General features: G+C 46.6%; 1 protein-coding gene across 32 annotated transcripts in view; it reads left to right on the forward strand.

The window, feature by feature from the left end:
• The window catches only part of LOC126983884 (receptor-type tyrosine-protein phosphatase F-like), a 334,247-nt gene that overhangs the window by 242,143 nt on the left and 70,393 nt on the right, over positions 1–21,711 (forward strand). For all 32 annotated transcript variants that reach the window (XR_007736281.1, XR_007736311.1, XM_050837047.1 and 29 more), the window contains 3 exons: positions 7,047–7,119; positions 7,242–7,432; positions 18,787–18,983. Coding sequence is in view for 30 of the 32 variants with exons in the window: in XM_050837047.1 (XP_050693004.1) it covers positions 7,047–7,119; positions 7,242–7,432; positions 18,787–18,983 (461 nt within the window). In the remaining 2 variants the exon portion in view is untranslated. The remainder of the gene's footprint in view (positions 1–7,046; positions 7,120–7,241; positions 7,433–18,786; positions 18,984–21,711) is intronic.

Consider the following 21,711-nt stretch of genomic DNA (forward strand, 5'->3'; position numbering starts at 1 on the left):
CCTTGCACAAACAGGGATGGATTTTCTTTCTTAGCAGAGCCATGACTCCTCCCTCTTCTCCCATCATAACACTTGCGTTATCGCTGGCAAAGCCGATAACATTTTTCATAGGAATTAAATGCCTGTCAAAAAACTGCACTATTGAGCTAAAAATACCTTGAGCTGTACAATCAGTTACCTCAAGTAAACTCAGAAAGTGATCACAAGTTTTCTGAACTTCAAGGTCATAGAACCGAGCAATCAAAACAAGGTGTTTTTGTGTAGAAAGGTCGGTAGATTCATCAATGATGAGAGAAAATTTTGTGTCCTTCAGACGAGCAACAATCTCAGATAGAAAAGCATCACCCATTACGTTCCCAAGGATAGCTGAGGCTTTTGTTCTGCCACATTTAACAGCACTCGCAATTTTTGAGTCTGGGCACACATTAGCAATAAACCCTGGCAAATGATCCATTACTGAGACAGGTAAGTTATGTTCTGCAATGAAGGCGCACATCTTAAGCTCTGAGGCTACGACTTGTTTTTCAAAGCTTGCTGATACACTTGGTTGAAAATAATTGGTGACTTTCTTATGCTGGTTACTTGCATTCATGTTTTTCTTGTGTTTCTCAGTTAAGTTGTGCCTTTCTAGTAATGTTATGCTGCCGGATAATTCACTATCACATGCAGTGCAGAATGCCTTATTTGGGTTTTTCTTACTCTGGATCATCCATGGTGAGAATTTGGGGTCACTTAGCAGTTTCAACTGAAATTTATGATCATATTTGACTTTCTTCTTTGGAGTCTGAGGACCCTCATCATCACTGTCAGAGTCATGTGGTCTTACTTGTCTGATATCACTCATGCTTGTAGCATGTCATTAACCCTGGATAAAAGAAACGAATAAATAACATTCGTAACCGTACTGTATGAAATTATCTCGTAGACCCCAAGGCCACTAAAGCACATAGCTTACTCATCTTTCCCTACATATTCACCCCACTCCCACGCACGTGGCGGTCCTTCGCTACCTACACACATCCTTCCCCACCCATCTACACACACACACACACACACACACACACACACACACATAATCCTTCCCCACCCATCTACACACACACACACACACACACACACACACACACACACACACATAATCCTTCCCTACACACACACACACACACACACACGTTTCCTAACTCGTTCCTACACATGCACACTAACATATATGTTTTCCCTTTAAAAAATAATTGAATAAATAGAATAAAATTTATAAAAAAAAATATGCAAACGCCCAGGCTACATTTGTTTCTGATAAGCTGGTATTGGTACGTATAATACTGTCCTGAATAAAAGCAAACTGTCTACATAATCTGATCCTTCACCGTAATTACAAAACAAACGTGGTTTCACTTTAACGACACTCACGCTACAAGACCCTTAAGACAGGGTGATAGATCACCAGACCACTAGCTGTGACACCAGACAGACACTGATGAGTGATGGACCAGTGCTGCCACTCTTGATTTTATAAAAAAAAAGCCAAGAGCACAAGCAGGTGTTTTACTGTCCTTAGGGCAAACTGTCTGAATAATCTGTTCCTTCACCGTAATTATAACACAAACGTGGTTTTACTTTATCAGTTTCACGACACCCACGCTACAAGATCCTGAAGGTAATCCGTAGGGGTACAACCCACGCCAGACTGACAGACACTGACGAACCAGTCGAGTCTGAGACGCGGCGCCTGTATTCTGACGAGTATGGTACGTGTAGGATACTAGTAGTCAGGTCCGACTCCGTACGGTTTGGCTCAGCAGAGGTGTCCGAATCTCAAACCCAACGACTTCAGTCGACAATATAGTATATTTATAATTTACACTGACGAAAATATGTAATGTTATTTACATAAATATTGTTTTTTTTTTATTATTATCACAATATATGCGTATTTTATTTAATTAAATATCTCATACAGGAGGAAATGGGAAACAGTCAGTCAGTCAGTTGGGATTTTTTTTCTAATATGAGATTCGAACAATCCTACGGAAACAGTTTAGTACCAAATTTATTGAAAGACGTACCAAACGTACTTTTGAGTTAAAAAGTACCAAATATGGTACGTTAGTACCAAAATTGGCAACCCTGTCTCCGCGTTGTTCGCCCGTTTTATTTGCTTGTAGTTCGTCCGGAAGGGTGTGGGTTCCGGTTGATGACGGCTGATGAAAGTCATCATTTGCTGATCCTAGTGTCAGTTCATCACAGCTTCCCACGGCCAAAAGCACGACGTGTTGTTAAACATCCTGTTGTGCGACACCGACTGGGTGTCGCCACACGTACAGTCATACATACACATGTACATTATAATATACACATTACATCGCTCGGTTCTCTAAAAGTCGCGACCTCGCGACTCACCCGACCTTTAAAAGCAGTGTACCTACCCATGTTACAGTCGCACAATGTGTACTAGTTAAACGAGGTCCTGTTATGGATGCATTAAAAAAATATATATACAAGTCAGAGCCCGCCTAACGATACAACATCGGGAAATGCCAATGATAATAAAAATAATCATGGAAGTAACAAGAAATGGGCAAAGTACATACAGGGCGAGGTAAACAGGGCTAGAGTCGTGGACATGGAAGCTCAGTACTATTCCTAGAAAACAAAATAATAGCTCGAAAAATTATTTACATGATACATCCTAGTAAAATTAAATTGACTAAACTGTCATTAGGATACGTGGTAATGGAGCTATTTGGAATAGTAAAAAGAAAAAGGAACAATCCTTGAAGAAGATCTGCTACACACTGAACCTTCGAGTCACACCTGGACACAAAACTGTCGCAGAGAAACACTCATCCGTTGCGTGACAATTAATTGACAGTGTCGTTACCCTCGGCACGCCTTCGAGACGGGTGGGGTTTACAACAATAGATAAGGTTGTGTGAAAAGAGGTAATGTTATCTGTAGAGTCTCCTAATAGTTACAATGTGATAACAAGCACAAGTCTGGAGAACCTTAGAAGCATCGGCAGTCAGCACCACTAACTCCTAATACTCCGTTTTACAGGTCTACAGTACTATAAAAGAAAATCCTGTCACCAAGTTGTGAAATCACTGTTGTAACAAATCTCACTGAAATATATAATTCCAGCATAATTGATTAAAATAATTTCAGCATTAATAAACATCAAATGAAAAAGACAAATTTCCACCTATCCCTCGATCGTAACGAACGTGGATGACTGACATCTGTGACGCCAAAAATAATTCCCGTAACGGGTAACAGTGGTATGTCAAGTAAGGGTAAGCAAGACTTGTCTGCTTACTTCCAAAGCTTACAGATATTCACATGCTGGTTACGATAAAAGTTAGGGACAGCATCTGCTCAAGTTAAGTTAAGTCAGTCAGTGCAGAGAAAAAGTATGTTTTAAGCAGAAGCACATTAGGTTCAAGGTTAAATTGTACCTATCCCTATGTTAGTCTACACCCTCGGTTATTACGGCTCCAATTAAATTAAGAAGACTGACTGCCTTGCATCAACTCAGCACTAAAAGAAAATAGTGGGTTAGAGTGAAAAGTATTACTCAAACACTCCCCTTCTCGCATGAAAAAGATGCAGGCAAAGGCTTAGGAACCAAACATAAATTAGTAGATGCGATGATCCAGCCTTGATGGTTCGTCTCTCCCCTGAAATCTTGTGTTTTCTTTGAGCCATTGTGTCAGTGTTATCGAATGCCATCCACAGTAACATATTCCCCATGACCTCTCACCTCCCTCTGCCGTCCACTCCTCCAGACTCTTCCAGGCGGACATTGCAGTAGAAGTTCTCCATCCTGGTGAGGTTATCACTCCAACTTACTAGTTCCTCCATAGCCTCACTTGGGTCTTTCATCATACTCACATATTTTTTTCTCCCCCAAGATATTTTCTTGCGTGGCACATACACTTTTTTTTTACAACAAAGGAGACGGCTCAAGAGTAACAAAACGTGTAAAAAAAAAGCCCGCTACTTGTCGCTCCCACAACAGAATATAGTACAGAGTTCCCAAAAGAGAGGCTAATTTTGGGTGGAGAGGTGTCTTGATACACTCTTCTTGAAAGATGTCAAGTTATAGGCAGGAGGAAATACAGACGAAGGAAGGCTGTTCCAGAGTTTACCAGTGTAAGGGATGAAAGAGTGAAGATGCTGGTTAACTCTTGCATAAGGGGTTTGGACAGTATAGGGATGAGTTAGAGTGGACAGTTGAGTGCAGCGGGGCCGCGGGAGGGGGAAGGCAAGCAGTTAGCAAGTTCTGAAGAACGGTCAAAGTGAAAATATCCATAGATTATAGACAGAGAGGCAACATGACGACATAATTTAAGAGGTAGAAGACTATCAGTAAGAGGAGGAAAGCTGATGAGACGAAGAGCCTCAGGGTCGTATTATAAAACATTTAGTCACCCAAGTTCACATATTTGACAAGGCTTTCGTAGGAGTTTTGGGCATTTCCAGTAATAGTTCTATGACCCTGGTGGTAGTTTGACCCTTCTTCTGTACCGTGAACCTCAAGAAACACTAATTAGAACCCGACTGATTCCCTCTTTGACCTTTAGAAATAGCTGATGTGAGAAGCGAAGGTGTCTTATAATGCCGGCCTTAGACTCCACTCTGTCCAGAAGAGCTGTGTGAGTGGAGCGACCACACACGTGAGATGCATACTCCATACGAGGGCAGACAAGGCCCCTGTATATGGATAGCAACTGTGCCGGAGAGAAGAACTGGCGGAGACGATACAGAACGCCCAACCTCGAGGAAGCTGATTTAGTGAGAGAAAACATATGAAGTTTCCACTTCAGATTTTGGGTTAAGGATAGACCGAGGATGTTTAGTGTTGAAGAAGGTGACATCTGAGTGTTGTTGAAGAGTAGGGGATAGGTGTTTGGAAGATTGTGTCGAGTTGATTGGTGAAGAAATTGGGTTATTGAGGCATTGTAGGACACAAGGTTCCTTTTACCCCAATCGGAAATGATAGCAAGGTCTGAGGTTAAGCGTTCTGCAATCTCCAGTCTGGAGTCTTGTAATGCCTGTTGAGTAGGTCTCCTGTTGAAAGAAGTTGAATAATGTAGAGTGGAGTCGTCAGCGTATGAGTGGATAAGACAGTTTGTTATGGAAAGAAGATCATTGATGAATAACAGGAAGAGAGTGGGAGATAGGACAGAGCACTGTGGAACACCACTGTTGATAGGTTTAGGGGAAGAGCAGTGACCGTTAACCACAGCGGAGATAGAACGGCCGGAGAGGAAACTGGAGATAAAGGAACACAGAGAAGGATAGAAACCGCAAGAGGGCAGTTTAGAAGGCAAAGACTTGTGCCGACTCTATCAAAAGCTTTCGATATGTCTACCGCAACTGAGAAAGTGCGATTTGTCTTTAGAGAGCATGCTGAACTACTCTCAGGTGTTAATGAGACAATAAGGAAACGGAAAGTGAGGATATGGGACGGGTCTTTGGAGGGCTTCAGCACCTTCCTCAATTCCCATATATACCTCACCGAAGTCTCTATTTCTTCTTCCTTCCTGTTGTACTCCTACTTTTATTATTCTGGCACATCCTTTGCAATTGCTTACTTTTCCAACTTCCAGGTGTTTCTTTACCATCATCACTCCCTCTTCATGTTTCTTTCTTTTGTCTTTCCTCCACATGCTATATTAGCCTTCATTAATTTCTATGGACACATTTGTATTACTTACCTTAGTTCCAACAATTCCCACAATATCCGGTTCATATTCCTTTTAGTTATTTAAATCCATTTTTGCTGATATTAACTCATGCATATTGGTGTGTGTGTGTGTGTGTGTGTGTGTGTGCGTGTGTGTGTAATTCACCACGGCCTGATCACGAGTTGGAACTGGCTTCGCCAGCAGGTACCCTCCCGACACGAGCAAATACATGCTCAATTTCGTCGATCTCTGGGTACTTACAGGACCTCACACACCACACACCCCATCCCCCTTGCTCAAGGGGGGGCAGTAACCATTCCTACACAACGGAAAGAATCCGGCCTGAGCGGGGCTCGAACCGCCGCCTGTTTGGCCGTGAAGCCTTGCAGAGAGGCGCTCTAGCCTATTGAGCTACCGTGTGTGTGTGTAATAATTAAAAATAATAATAATAAACGGTTTATTTAGTTGCGGCAGCCGTCAAGCTGAAAATTTACACATTATAAATACAATTTTTCTTCGCAAACGGAACAAGTACAAAAATAAGGGGGACAGGGATCGGGGGTCTGAATATGTGTGGGAAGGTTGAGGCGATGGAGCTTGGGGTGGGAGAGGAGGGGCGGTATGGGGAGTGCAGTGCGGTGGTGCCGAGAGGAGGGGAAGGTGCGGTCTCTTCAGATGGCGGTGAGGTCAGGTCATGTGTTAATCCCCAGGTCAGACGCTGGGTTCAGGTGACAGTTGACGGTGGTGGTGCAGGTGGGCAGTTAATGGGTTTATGGGAGGTCACTCAGGTATACCCAGGCTTAGTAAGGAGGTGCTAAGCTCCTGGGTCGGCGATACACAGGTGGTAGGGGCTGCCCGGCTGGTTGATGTAGGTAGCCGTGGGAACAAGTGCACAGCGTTGATGAAGTTGCCGTCATCTTGCTCCGAACCTGAGTGACGAGGCTGCCACACTGCCTGCCACCTGAACTGACCTTCCCCTGCTGCTGGGTGACCGAAATGGTAGCCTTCGGAGCTTCAGGGTGTCGGCCGGGACGCGGTGTATGACGAGGCGTTGGCGACACACAGCTCTCACTCGCCTTACAGCACCACAACCCACTGCACTCAATGTACGTCTAATGTCACAACATTTCACAAAAGTTCTTAGGAGTAATGAGTTCTTCGAATTAATGGGATTGGGGGGGAATGGGGAGCGAAGGAAAAGAAAAGAAAAAGGGTCAACAGGCTGACCCTGTGGCTGCTATGGGGAGCACCATGTGACACGTCTTGACCCCGTGAGGGTCAGGATGTGTGTGTGTGTGTGTGTGTGTGTGTGTGTGTGTGTGTGTGTGTGTACTAAAATTCTTTTGTCGTTCTAAGGTACGAGGGAAGAACAGAGGCGTGGAAAAGTTCGGTGCCGCGTCTAAAATCATCGCCAGCACCACGTTGGGAGGTAAGATTCCCTCCCCTTTCTTGCCTTCCCTCTTTGTGCATACACCTGGGAGTAGCAGAATGTGAAGATCCCCTGACTCCCCTCCCCCACACACAAACCTCATCTTGTGTCTCTGTCCTCAGTACCACCGCAAGTCGTGGAACTGAAGAATTCAAACGCCACTGTGTCGTGGCTCACTGTGTCGTGGCCAACACCCGAGACCAACACGGGTATCACCAGCTTCTACAACGTTGTGCTCCGGCCCGCTGCTGCTGCTGTTGCTGCCACCGACAGCCGTCAGTGGAACAAAACCGTTTACACAACACAGGCTGAGGTTTGAGGCTCCCTATATTATGAGGCAATCTGGAGCGTGTGATTGGTGTTCACCCAGTTGTGTTCAGTGACGAAATGACGGACGAGGCGGGTGATTGGTGGACAGTCTGGTGTGTTCAGTGACGTAATGACGGACGAGGCGTGTGATTGGTGGACAGCCTGGTGTGTTCAGTGACGAAATGATGGACGAGGCGTGTGATTGGTGGACAGCCTGGTGTGTTCAGTGACGAAATGACGGACGAGGCTTGTGATTGGTGGACAGCCTGGTGTGTTCAGTGACGAAATGACGGACGAGGCGTGTGATTGGTGGACAGCCTGGTGTGTTCAGTGACGAAATGACGGGCGAGGCGTGTGATTGGTGGACAGTCTGGTGTGTTCAAGTGACGTAATGACGGGCGAGGCGTGTGATTGATGGACAGCCTGGTGTGGACGAGGAGTGTGATTGATGGACAGCCTGGTGTGGACGAGGAGTGTGATTGATGGACAGCCTGGTGTGGACGAGGAGTGTGATTGATGGACAGCCTGGTGTGGACGAGGCGTGTGATTGATGAACAGCCTGGTGTGTACGAGGCGTGTGATTGATGAACAGCCTGGTATGTACGAGGCGTGTGATTGATGGACAGCCTGGTGTGTACGAGGAGTGTGATTATTGAACAACCTGGTGTGGACGAGGCGTGTAATTGATGGACAGCCTGGTATGGATGAGGAGTGTGATTGATGAACAGCCTGATGTGGACGAGGCGTGTAATTGGTGGACAGATATTACTGGCAATGCTTTAATCCTTCATATTCTTTAAGTCCCCCACAGTGTTTCCTCCCTTATTAAAGTCTCCAGCAGTGTTCCCTTCCTCAGTAAAGTCCTTCACAGGGTTCCTTCACTCAGGAAAGTCCCCCACAGTGTTCCTCTATCAGTAAAGTCCTTCACAGTGTTCCCTCCCTCAGTAATGTCCCCAGCAGTGTTCCTTTCCTCAGTAAAGTCCCCAGCAGTGTTCCTTCCCTAAGAAAAGTAATTCCTAGTGTTCCTTCACTCAGGAAAGTCATCCACAGTGTTCCTTTTCTCAGTAAAGTCTCCCAAAGTGTTCCTTCCCTCAGTAAAGTCCCCAACAGTGTACTTGTCCTCAGGAAAGTCCTCAGCATTGTTTTCTCCATCAGTAAAGTCATCAACAGTGTTCCCTCCCTCAGTAAAGTCCTCCACAGTGTTCCTTCCCTCAGTAAAGTCCCCCACAGTGTTTCATCCCTCAGTGAAGTTCCCCGCAGTGTTCCCTTCCTTAGTAAAGTCCTCCACAGTGTTCCCTCCCTCAGTAAAGTCCCCCACAGTGTTTCATCCCTCAGTGAAGTTCCCTGCAGTGTTCCCTCCCTCAGTAAAGTCCCCAACAGTGTACTTGTCCTCAGGAAAGCCCTCAGCATTGTTCCCTCCCTCAGTAAAGTCCTCCAGTGTTCCTTCCCTCACTAAAGTCTCCCACAGTGTTCCCGTCCCTCAGTAAAGTCCTCCCACAGTGTCCCTTTCCTCAGTAAAGTCCCCCACAGTGTTCCCTCTCTCAGTAAAGTCCCCCACAGTGTTCCCTCCCTCAGTTAAGTTCCCCACAGTGTTCCTTCCCTCTATAAAGTCCCCGACATTGTCCCGCCCTCAGTAAAGTCCCCAGCAGTGTTCCCTCCTTCAGAAAAGTCTCTCACAGTGTTCCTTCCCTCAGTAAATTCTCCCAGCAGTGTTCCCTCTCTCAGTAAAGTCTCCCACAGTGTTCCTTCCCTCAGTAAATTCTCCCAGCAGTGTTCCCTCTCTCAGTAAAGTCTCCCACAGTGTTCCTTTCCTCAGTAAAGTCTTCCACAGTGTTCCTTCCCTCACTAAGGTCCGCCGCAGTGTTCCCTTCATCAGTAAAGCCCCCCACAGTGTTCCCTCCCTCAGAAATGTCCCCCACAGTGTTCCTTCTTTCAGAAAAGTCCCCGCAGTATTCCTTTCCTCAGCAAAGCCCCGCACAGTGTTCCCTCTCTCAGTAAAGTCCCCCACGGAATTCCCTCCCTGAGGAAAGTCCTCCACAGTGTTCCTTCCCTCAGTAAAGCCACCCACAGTGTTCCCTCCCTCAGAAAAGTGCCCCACAGTGTTCCTTCTCTCAGTAAAGTCCCTCACAGTGTTCCTTCCCTCAGTAAAGTCCCCACAGAATTCCTTCCCTCAGTAAAGCCCCGCACAGTGGTCCCTCCCTTTGTAAAGTCCCCCACGGTATTCCCTCCCTCAGTAAAGTCCCACACAGTGTTCCTTCTCTCACATAAGTTTCCCACTGTGTTCCTTCCCTCACCAAGGTCTGCCGCAGTGTTCCTTTCCTCAGTACCTTTTATTGCTCTTTTCTTTCTCCCTTCTCTGCACTTGTAAGCTGCATGCCACGGTCCTGTTGCCCCAAACTTTATATTCAGGCTCATTAATGTTTCATAATGGAAGAGTTTACCACTAGCTTTGTTATTTCGTTATACATTGGAGTGTATAACTAAATAACATCACCATTTAACAACAAAAGGAAATAAAATAGAAGAGCGTCCACAAAACTTCCCTATCTCTGCACAATGCTGAAGTTTTCCTCAAAGTGGAGCGCACATTTCTTACATATATGGTGGCCTCTAGCTCACCCTGAATAAACTCCCAAACAAGACATGCCAAGGCCACTCTTCCTCTCAGCTGTCCCCTTGTATCTGAGCCTCCCCAGGCTCCTCAGTGTAGGCTTCTGCTTCACATACAGTCTATCAACGCTTTTATAGCTGTTGCTCTAATTTAGTTTTTCCTACGCAATCACAATCCTAAACTCCAAAAGACAAGCCAAAACTATCCTTCTCAGCTCTCCCTTTATATCTGAGCATCCCAAAGCTTTTCTCTGTTGCTACACTCAATCTTCTACTCATATATGGTATTTGTTTTTCATGTGTCCGTATTACTCACACTGAACTAGAACGAAATATGACGAACAAAAGTCCGTTTTTCTTCTCAGCTCTCGCCGTACAATTATCCCCATCTTATTACTGCAGGCCACAGTGTTGTTGTGCTTATTATCTATCTATCTGGTGTCCCCCTTCCCTGGCGGTACAAGAATGACAAGGCTTATCACTCGCTTCCCCATGCACAGGTTCCACCTAAGTATTGAAAAGGATTATCACTCGCTTCCCCATGCACAGGTTCCACCTAAGTATTGAAAAGGATTATCACTCGCTTCCCCATGCACAGGTTCCACCTAAGTATTGAAAAGGATTATCACTCGCTTCCCCATGCAACGGCTCCACCTAGGTATTGACAAGACTTATCACTCGCTTCCCCATGCACCGGCTCCACCTAGGTATTGACAAGACTTATCACTCCCTTCCCCATGCAACGGCTCCACCTAGGTATTGACAAGACTTATCACTCCCTTCCCCATGCAGCGGCTCCACCTAGGTATTGACAAGACTTATCACTCCCTTCCCCATGCAACGGCTCCACCTAGGTATTGACAAGACTTATCACTCCCTTCCCCATGCAGCGGCTCCACCTAGGTATTGACAAGACTTATCACTCCCTTCCCCATGCAACGGCTCCACCTAGGTATTGACAAAACTTATCACTCGCTTCCCCATGCAACGGCTCCACCTAGGTATTGACAAGACTTATCACTCCCTTCCCCATGCAACGGCTCCACCTAGGTATTGACAAAACTTATCACTCGCTTCCCCATGCAACGGCTCCACCTAGGCAAGACCTAAATAAAGGGAGGTCAACCCACGGTCGACCCCAAATTCGTTCCATTCTGCGAATCCTCCCCGACCTTCACGTAAACGTGTCTCTCTCTCTCTCTCTCTCTCTCTCTCTCTCTCTCTCTATGTGTGTATACACACACGAAAACACACACACACACACACACACACACACACACACACACACACACAAACATGCACCCAGTACCCAGTACCCCAGTACCCAGAGATCGACAAAAATTAGCTCATGCTCACGTCGTAAGGGTACCTGCTGGCGAAAACGAGTCCAACTCGTGATCAGGCCGTGGTGAATTAGTAGTGACTTACACACACACACACCCACACACACACACACACAGAGAGAGAGAGAGAGAGAGAGAGAGAGAGAGAGAGAGAGAGAGAGAGAGAGAGAGAGAGAGAGAGAGAGAGAGAGAGAGAGAGAATTTGGGGGGAACGAGGGAGAGGAGGGTAGGTGTATGTAAGGTTAAGTGTCGTGGTGTGACTGCTGCGTTTGCCTACTAGGTCAGATTTTTTATTATACCTTGTGGAGTGAGAGAGAGCGAGAGGAGGCTCCTGCCTGTTCTCCGAGTAACGTCACCCCGGGCTGCGCGTAGTTCGACCTCCCTATATTTATACCTTGTACCTAGTTATTGACAAGACTTATCACTCACTTCCCCATGCAACGAATCCTCCTGGATATTGACAAGACTTACACACGCTTCCCCATGCACAGGATCCACCTAAGTATTGACAATACTTATCACTCGCTTCCCCTTGCAATGACTCCTAAAAATTGACAAGACTTATCCTTCGCTTCCCCATGCAACGGCTACACCTAAGTATTGCCAATACTTATCACTCGCTTCCCCATACAACGGCTCCACCTAGATATTGATAAGACTTACACTCGCTTCCCCATGCAACGGCTCCACCTTGGTACTGACAAGACTTATCACTCGCTTCCCCATGCACCGGCTCCACCTAGGTGTTGACAAGACTTATCACTCGCTTCCCCATGCACCGGCTCCACCTAGGTATTGACAAGATTTGTCACTCGCTTCCCTATGCACCAGCTCCAACTAGGCAAGATCTAAATATAGGGAGGTCAACCCACGGTCGGCCCAAAATTCGTTCCATTCCGCGCATCCTCCCCGACCTCCATCTGACGTATACTGCAAGGTATAAAAAAAGCTGGCCGAGAAGGCAACCTCCTCAGTCTCTCTCTCTCTTCCTTAAGGTTCTCAAAGCGCTGCTGAGGTTCTCAAAGCGCTGCAGTCACTTAAAACTAACAAAATTCCAGGACCCGATAAAATATATCCAAAATTACTTAAAGAAATATCAAGAGAGATACTCAGGCCTTTAACAATGCTGTTTAATATATCTTTGCACCATGATATCGTCTCTAGTGAATGGAAAATGGCTAACGTAACACCCATTTTCAAAAAAAGGCGACCGAAAATTACCGGATAATTACAGGCCAATCAACTTAACTTCAATTATGGGTAAATTATTTGAGACAATTGTTCGAGATAAAGTAGTTAACTACCTAGATTGTAATTCGCTAATCCTGGACTTGCAACATGGTTTCCGTAACAACATATCTTGTTTGTCGAATCTATTAACGTTCTATAACGAGCTTTTTGCAGTCTATGATGTTTCTAAATCACTTGATATTATTTATTTGGACTTCTAGAACGTGTTTGATAAAGTTCACACTACAAGTTGCTTCATAAGATCAAGGAAATTGGTATCGGGGGTAAGCTTTATGAATGGATCAAGCACTGGCTAAGCAATAGAAAGCAAAGAATTGTAATAAATGGAGTGAGGTCTGAGTGGATGCCAGTCACTAGTGGTGTCCCCCAAGGCTCTGGCCTACGACCCGTTCTCTTCATCATTTACATCAATGACATTGAACTTGGTCTCAATAATTTCATTAGTAAATTTGCGGACGACATGAAAATCGGCAATGCGGTACTTACGGAATGTGACAGGCGGAGCCTACAAAAAAATTTGCGTAAAATATCAGATTGGTCAGTAAAATGGGAAATGCCTTTTAATATAAACAAGTGCCAGATTCTGCAGGTTGGATCTAGAAATATAAAGGACTATGAAATGTGCGGCGTTAAAATTAAAAGCGTTCACTCGGTCAAAGATCTTGGCGTCACAGTCGCGTCTAACCCCAAGTTTTCCCAGCAGTGCAACGAGTCCGTTAAAAAAGCAAACAGAATGATGGGTTTGATTAAAATATTTTTTTCATTCAAGAATAAAGATGTTATACTACCTTTGTATAATAGTTTCGTCAGACCTCATTTGGAGTATGCCGTGCAGTTTTGGTTTCCCCACCATGCGAAAGACATTGCTAAATTAGAAGGTGTTCAGCGTAGAGCAACCAAGATGATTCCTTCATTTTTTTTTTTTTTTTTTACAACAAAGGAGACAGCACAAGGGCACACAAAAAAAGAAAACAATAATAAAAAAAAAAGCCCGCTACTCGCTGCTCCTAAAAAAGAAACAAAAGAGGTGGCCGAAAGGAAGATCAAATACGGGAGGAGAGGTGTCCTGATACCCTCCTCTTGAAAGAGTTCAAGTCGTAGGCAGGAGGAAATACAGATGAAGGAAGATTGTTCCAGAGTTTACCAGCGTGAGGGATGAAAGAGTGAAGATGCTGGTTAACTCTTGCATAAGGGGTTTGGACAGTATAGGGATGAGCATGAGTAGAAAGTCGAGTGCAGCGAGGCCGCGGGAGGGGGGGAGGCATGCAGTTAGCAAGTTCAGAAGAGCAGTCAGCGTGGAAATATCGATAGAAGATAGAAAGAGAGGCAACATTACGGCGGAATTTAAGAGGTAGAAGACTATCAGTATGAGGAGGAGAGCTGATGAGACGAAGAGCCTTAGCCTCCACTCTGTCCAGAAGAGCTGTGTGAGTGTAGCCCCCCCACACATGAGATGCATACTCCATACGAGGGCGGACAAGGCCCCTGTATATGGACAGCAACTGTGCAGGGGAGAAGAACTGGCGGAGACGGTACAGAACGCCCAGCCTCGAGGAAGCTGATTTAGTAGAGATGAGATATGAAGTTTCCAGTTGAGATTTTGAGTTAAGGATAGACCGAGGATGTTTAGTGTTGAGGAAGGTGATAGCTGGGTGTTGTCAAAGAATAGGGGATAGTTGTTTGGAAGATTGTGTCGAGTGGATAGGTGGAGAAACTGTGTTTTTGAGGCGTTGAAGGACACCAGGTTCTTCTTGCCCCAATCGGAAATAACAGTAAGGTCTGAGGCTAAGCGTTCTGCAGCCTCCAGCCTTGAGTCGTTAAGTTCCTGAAGGGAACGAAACAAACCCTACGAGGAAAGGCTGTCACATCTAAATCGGTTTTCTCTTGAAAAACGTCGCCTAAGAGGAAAGTCCGGTACCATTCCTCCTGACTGGAAGAGGGGGTTGGTCGTCCCTATCTGGAAAGGGACTGCAACAACTACCGTGGTATTACACTGCTCAGTGTGCCAGGCAAGGTGCTTGCCCACCTATTGTTGATGCGAATTCACAGTCAGCTGCTGAAGCTGCAGATACCTGAACAGTCTGGGTTCACGCATGGTATGTCAACAACTGACCGTATCCTAGCGCTTCGCGTACTGGTGGAGCGCCGACGTGAGTTTCGACAGGGGATGCCAGCAGCCTATGTCGATCTTGGGAAGGCGTTTGATTCAGTGCATCGTGAGGCACTCTGGGATCTTTTGCGACTCCGTGGGATTCCTGCGAGGGCTACTGGTCTGCTGACTGGCCTGTATTCTGGGACAGAGAGTGCTGTGAAATGTGTGGGGGGCCTGTCCAGCTTCTTTCCCGTGAATGCGGGAATGAGGCAGGGCTGTGTCCTTGCCCCATCGCTTTTCAACACTTATATGAACTGGGTACTGGGCAGAGTTGTGGACCAGAGTCATTGCGCAGCATCCATTGGCAATACCAGGGTCACTGACCTTGTTTTTGCTGATGATGCAGTAATCCTGGCGGAGTCGCTGGAGGTCTTGGTGATGGCTCTCGAGGCACTGCACGAGTAGGCGAAGCCCTTGGGACTCCAGCTCTCCTGGGCCAAGACCAAGGTACAGGTATTTGGAAGCTTGCTGGATGAAACAGTCCAGTCTGTTCATGCGTGTGGCGAGGACGTTGATATCTCAGAAACTTTCACGTATCTTGGTAGCGAAGTTCATAACAACGGAGAGTCTGACCAGGAAGTCTTAATGCGGATTGGTCTGGCCCCACGGTGTTATGGACTCGCTCAACACGAGTATATGGCGTTGTCGATACCTGTGCAGAAGGACAAAGATCCAAATCTTCAAGTCCCTTGTGCTCCCTGCCTTACTTTATAGTTGTGAGACATGGACACTAAATGGGGACTTGGAGAGACGGATTGATGCCTTTGGTAATAACTGTCTACGCAGAATCATGGGATATCTCTGAAATGACTTTGTGTCAAACCGGCGACTACTCCGTGAGACTGATTCGACATATTTTACCTGCATAGTCCGTCAACGCCAACTCCGGCTATACGGGCACGTGGCACGATTTCCGGAAGCTGATCCTGCTCATCGGGTTGTCTCTGTAAGAGACAATCCTGAGTGGAGGAGACCAAGGAGACTCCCACGGAGTTCGTGGTTTGAGCAAGTCGATAGATCCTGCCGGGAGGTATTCGGGTTGGGAAGGGGGCCTGCATGGAGACTCGCCCGGAGGGACCCCCGGACTTGGCGTCGTAGGGGGCGTATGCCCCCATTGATTGATTGATTGATAAGAGGAAAACTGATTGAGTGCTTTAAAATACTTAACAGTTTCACCAACGTGGATCCGACCAAGCTGTTTGTGATGGATGATTCGACGCGAACGAGAAGTAATGGTGCTAAATTCAAATACAGACAAGTTCATTCAGACTGCACAAAATTCTTCTTCACTAATGCTGTCGTTCGAGATCGGAACAGATTACCACCATCAGTGGTACAGTGTAACTCGATTGCATCGTTTAAGAATAACCTCTCTGTCTCCTCCATCTCAATGTTCACTAGGTCAGTTTCAACGCCATGGTGGCCGCATAACAACTGTCACTTAGGTTTAGGACAGACCACCTAGTTTGGGCTTTAGGGCCTGTGTGGTGTGGTTATCTATGTAATTATATGTAACTCTCTCTCTCTCTCTCTCTCTCTCTCTCTCTCTGTGTGTGTGTAATAATAATAATAATAATAATAATAATAATAATAATAATAATAATAATAGTATTAATAAACGGTTTATTTGGTTGCGGCAGCTGTCAGGCTGAAAATTTACATATTATAAATACAATTTTTCTTCGCAAATGAAACAAGTACTAAAAGAAGAGGGACGGGGAATGGGAGTCTAATATGTGGGGGTGGGGGGTGGGGGGTGGGGTGGGGGGGACGGAGCTTGAGGGGGGGGGGGCGGTGGGGGGAGTGCAGTGCTTTGGTGCCGAGAGGGGGGGAAGGTGCGGTCCCTTCAGATGACGGTGAGGTCAGGTCACGTGTTAATCCTCAGGTCAGACGCTGGGTTCAGGTGACAGACGATGGTGGTGGTTCAGGTGGTCAGTTTATGGGGATGGGTCAGTCAGGTATACTCAGGCTTATTAAGGAGGTGCTAAGTTCCTGGGTCGGCGAGACACAGGTGGTGGGTGCTGCCCGGCTGGTAGATGTAGTCGTGGGAACAAGTGCACAGTGTTGATATAGTTGCTGTACATCTTGCTCCGAACCTGGGTGACGAGGCTGCCACATTGCCTGCCACCTGAACTGACCTTTCCCTGCTGCTGGGTGACCGAGATGGTATCCTTCGGATCTTGAGGGTGTCGGCGGGGACGCTGTGGATGACGTGGCGCTGGCGAAACACAGCTCACTACCCTTCCAGCACCACTAACACACTGCACTCAATGCATTTCTATATGTTACAACATTTCACAAAAAGTTATTTTGAGTAATGAGTTCCTCGAAAGAATGAGAAGGGGCGGGGGAAAGGGGAGCGAAGGAAAAGGAAAAGGGTCAACAGGACGAGCCTGTGGCTGCTATGGGGAGCGCCATGTGACACGTCTTGACCCCGTGAGGGTCAGTGTGTGTGTGTGTGTGTGTGTGCGCGCGCACACAAACACACACACACACACACACACACACACACACACGGAGAGAGAGAGAGAGAGAGAGAGAGAGAGAGAGAGAGAGAGAGAGAGAGAGAGAGAGAGAGAGAGAGAGAGAGAGACACACACAGACACACACACACACACACACACACACACACAAAGAGAGAGAGAGAGAGAGAGAGAGAGAGAGAGAGAGAGAGAGAGAGAGAGAGAGACACACACACACACACACACACACACATGCACACACAGATTATAGCTCAGACTTTGCATATTTAGACACAAACACAGAGAGAGAGAGAGAGAGAGAGAGAGAGAGAGAGAGAGAGAGAGAGAGAGAGAGAGAGAGAGAGAGAGAGAGAGAGAGAGAGAGAGAGAGAACTTGGAGGGAGCGAATTAAATTAAGGTAGTGTGTGTCAGGTTGTGTCGTGGTGTGACTGATGGGGTTGCCTACTCGGTCAGCTTTTTTTATACCCTGTGAAGAGAGAGAGAGAGAGAGAGAGAGAGAGAAGGTTCCTCCCTATTCTCCGTGTGACGTCACTCTGGGCTGCACGTAGTTCGACCTCCTTTTATTTAGATCCTGCGCCTAGGTATTGACAAGACTTATCACTCGCTTCCCCATGCAACGGCTTCACCTAGTAATAGACAAGACTAGGTATCCTAGGTATTGACAAGACATATCACTCGCTTCCCCATGCAACGACTCCACCTAGGTATTGACAAGACATATCACTCGCTTCCCCATGCACCGGCTCATCCTAGGTATTGACAAGACATATCACTCGCTTCCCCATGCACCGGCTCATCCTAGGTATTGACAAGACATATCACTCGCTTCCCCATGCACCGGCTCCACCTAGGTATTTACAAGACTTATTACTCCTTTCCCCATGCAACGGCTCCTCCTAGGTATTTACAAGACTTATTACTCCTTTCCCCATGGAACGGCTCCTCCTAGGTACTGACAAGACTTATCACTCGCCTCCCCATGCAGCGGCTCGTCACTAGTCAACACTTGTCTTTATATATATATATATATATATATATATATATATATATATATATATATATATATATATATATATATATATATATATATATATATATATATATATATATTAGTATGGTATCCCATCCACTCCTATCATAAGCTTGCGTTCTATATTCTTTCCATTATCATCCCAGCTTTCTACTTCTTATTTACTTAAAACAGCGCTGCAAGTAGATAAAACAGTTTCGCTTGTTTTTGTTTTCTTTCTTCAGACAATCTTTGGGTTTCGGTTTTTCCTTTGCTCTGTATCTTTTGTTTTGCCCACAACGGTTTGGGTCACCTTATGTCGGTAAGTATCCTGAAACTCCGTTCCTGGTCCTCCCCCGCTTTTGTATCTCCCCTGTCTCTGGCCTCCACTGATAATGGCCCTTCCACTCCTGGCATTCCCATGCTCCCAGCCCTCTATGTCTCTGGTCCACTCCTGCTCATGGCCTGTTGGTGGAAACTCGGCCGACCCTAGTGTTTCCTCCGCTACAGTTCGATGGCCTGGATGTCGAAACGAGGTACAGGGCTCAAGTGCAGGCCTGCAACAACGAGAGCTGTGGCGAGACAGTGGTGGGAGACGTCTGGACGCGCCCCGCCCGCCTGCGCCTCCTGACGGGGAAAGTGGACCTTGGGGAGTCCACTGAGACCACCATGACCATCCGGCTGCCCCTCCTCGCCAACCCCCCCGGGTTGGTGTTGTTTTTTACCAAACTGTAGCTCGTAGTGTCCCGTCTTTATAAAATCTTTTATCATTTATTTATATGTGTGTGTGTGTGGGGGGGGGTTGTGTCTGTCTGTCTGTGTGTGTGTGTGTGTGTGTGTGTGTGTGTGTGTGTGTGTAATTCACCACGGCCTGATCACGTGGTGGACTCGTAATCGCTAGCATGTACCCTCCCGACACGAGCAAGTGGATGCTCATTATATATCGATCTCTGGGTACTGCCAGGACCTCACACCCCACACACCCCACCCCCCTTGCTCAAGGGGGGACAGTACCACTCCTAGTCAAGGGAAATAATCCGGTCTGAGCGTGGCTCGAACCGCCGCCTGTTTGGCCGTGAAGCCTTGCGAGCTGCAAGGCTCTAGCCGATTGAACTATCGGAGCGGTGTGTGTGTGTGTGTGTGTGTGTGTGTGTGTGTGTGTTTATTTATTTGTAGGATACAGGGCCTGATCTAAAGGTCGGACAGGCCTGTTTCCCAATCAACATTTATCCAGCTTTTCCTTCATTTTATGGATACTGCCCACTTTATTAATGTCTTTGCTAGGTCCATTCTTTGTATCTACACTCCTGTATGGAAAAATGAATTACTTTATGACTTTTTTTGCAACAAGTCCTTTCTCAATTTCTTACTGTGTCCTTTTCGATGCCTCTTCCTTTCCATACTGAGGTCTCTCTCTCTCTCTCTCTCTCTCTCAGTAGTCACGAATTTTTAAACTAAACCACCCCCGACTTGTAACCTAACCGCTAACGGGGGTGGGGAGGGGGGGGCCTTCGCTCCCCCCCCTCGAACCTTCCCAAAAAACAATCTAACCAAGCCTTACATAACCTAACGGCTAACGGGGAGGGGTGGGGTGGGCGGGGCCTCGACCCCCCCCACCCCCTCTCCCCTCCCAACGGATCCACCCGTCCTTCTTCTTTTGACCAATCTCGCAGCAACCACCAACCCTCCCCCATCCACACCGAATCCACCTCCCCTGCCCTCCCAACGGACATTAACGTGAAAGTAAATTCCAACGCAACACTCACCTACTTCGGTGGAGGGTAAACTTGTGTAATTTGCCTGAGAAAGTGGTGGAGGATCGTTTTATGATCTGGGTGGCTGTACTGAAACAGATACCTTGCAAAATACTGCTTGTAATGTTGTTTCTTATTCCCAGCTCTTAGAACCCAACTCTTAATGTCTTTCTACAGTCTTTCTTATATTATTTGTGTGCACCCCTGTGTCTGGGTCCACGAAGTGCAGGGAATGGTTGACGACCTGGTGCACGTACCCTATATCACCAAGGCCATCATATGCCTTCCATTTGTCACTATATATCGTAGTGCCGGGAAGGATGTATTTCTGGTAGAGGGGTATAAGGTTAGCAGCGACGCGGCGCTCAACGGGAAGAATGAACCTGCGACTCGTTGCACGTTCTATCCTATCGAATACCCAGACACCCTCCACAATACGTTCAGTGTTAAATTTCCTTTTACCAAATTTACTTTCGTCGATCTCCACCACTTTCCCAGGCCCACCAATAGGTTCCTGTTCTTTCAGCCACCGCTCGCACACCTCCGAACAGAAGCTCTTCCAGTCTACAATAGTGTGTGATGCTAGGCCCAGGTTTTTTTCACACTGAGCCTGGGAGAATATTTTCCTCAAGTAACAGTTAATGAACACGATATTGGCACTGGGAGATAATTTCACTTACCTAATCGTGTCTTTGAATTGGGAGGCATAGAAATCACAGCGTCTCTTTCGCTTGGTTTTCGGGATCTTTACTCGTTTGTAGCACTGGAAAGCTCTCTCATCTAATCTGAGAGACAGTTCACGACCACAAGTACCGCACTGCCTCTTAGTGGGAATTATTCCATGTTCTTCAAAGGCACGCAAAGCCTCTTCGTCATTCCCCAAGCAGCGCTGAATTATTTGAAACTCAGGCAAGGCACATGTGTCGCAGTAGGAGTAGGTAGGAAGACACCTACAGAACGGGCGTGAGCTACTCCCGGTGAGGATATATGGGAAGCGAGGAGGGTGCTGAAGCCCTTCAAAGACCCTTCCCATGTCCTCACTAACCGTTTCCCTTTAGTCTCATCAACACCAGAGAGCAGTTCAGCATGCTCTCTAAAGACAGTTCCTCTCTCTTTCTACACCACATTACATTCACACCTTTTCCCAAAATTCAAAATTCAAAATGGCTAACGAAAACACAGCCTCGGAGTCCCCGCCTGGGGGGGGACCATAAATTCCCCCAGGGAGGACTCCCCTTCTGGCTGCCGACTTGAGAGGTGTCCTGATAACTCCTCGAACCTCCTCCTTATCAATTTCTGCAACATTTGCGGTCTTCGTTCTAATTTTCATTCTGTGCAACACCATCTCTCCTCCTCTAAACCCCACCTTCTCTTCCTCACCGAAACACAGGTTTCTGAGGCTACTGACAGCAACCTGTACTCTGTTCCCTCCTACTATCTCTATTCTAAATTTCAATCCAAAGCTGGATGTTGCGCCTACGTGCGCAACGACACCACTTGCTCTCGTGCCCACGACCTTGACTCTTCTGAATTTTCCACCATCTGGCTAAGACTTCATTGTCATTCTATTACTAAATACATATGTGCTGTTTATCTCTCACCTAACTCTACTAACTATGTAAAATTCTTTGACTATTTGAACTCTAAAGTGGAGCACATCTTGACTCTCTCTCCCTTTGCT

Source organism: Eriocheir sinensis, chromosome 5, assembly GCF_024679095.1.
Source record: "Eriocheir sinensis breed Jianghai 21 chromosome 5, ASM2467909v1, whole genome shotgun sequence".
NCBI lineage: Eukaryota > Metazoa > Arthropoda > Malacostraca > Decapoda > Varunidae > Eriocheir > Eriocheir sinensis.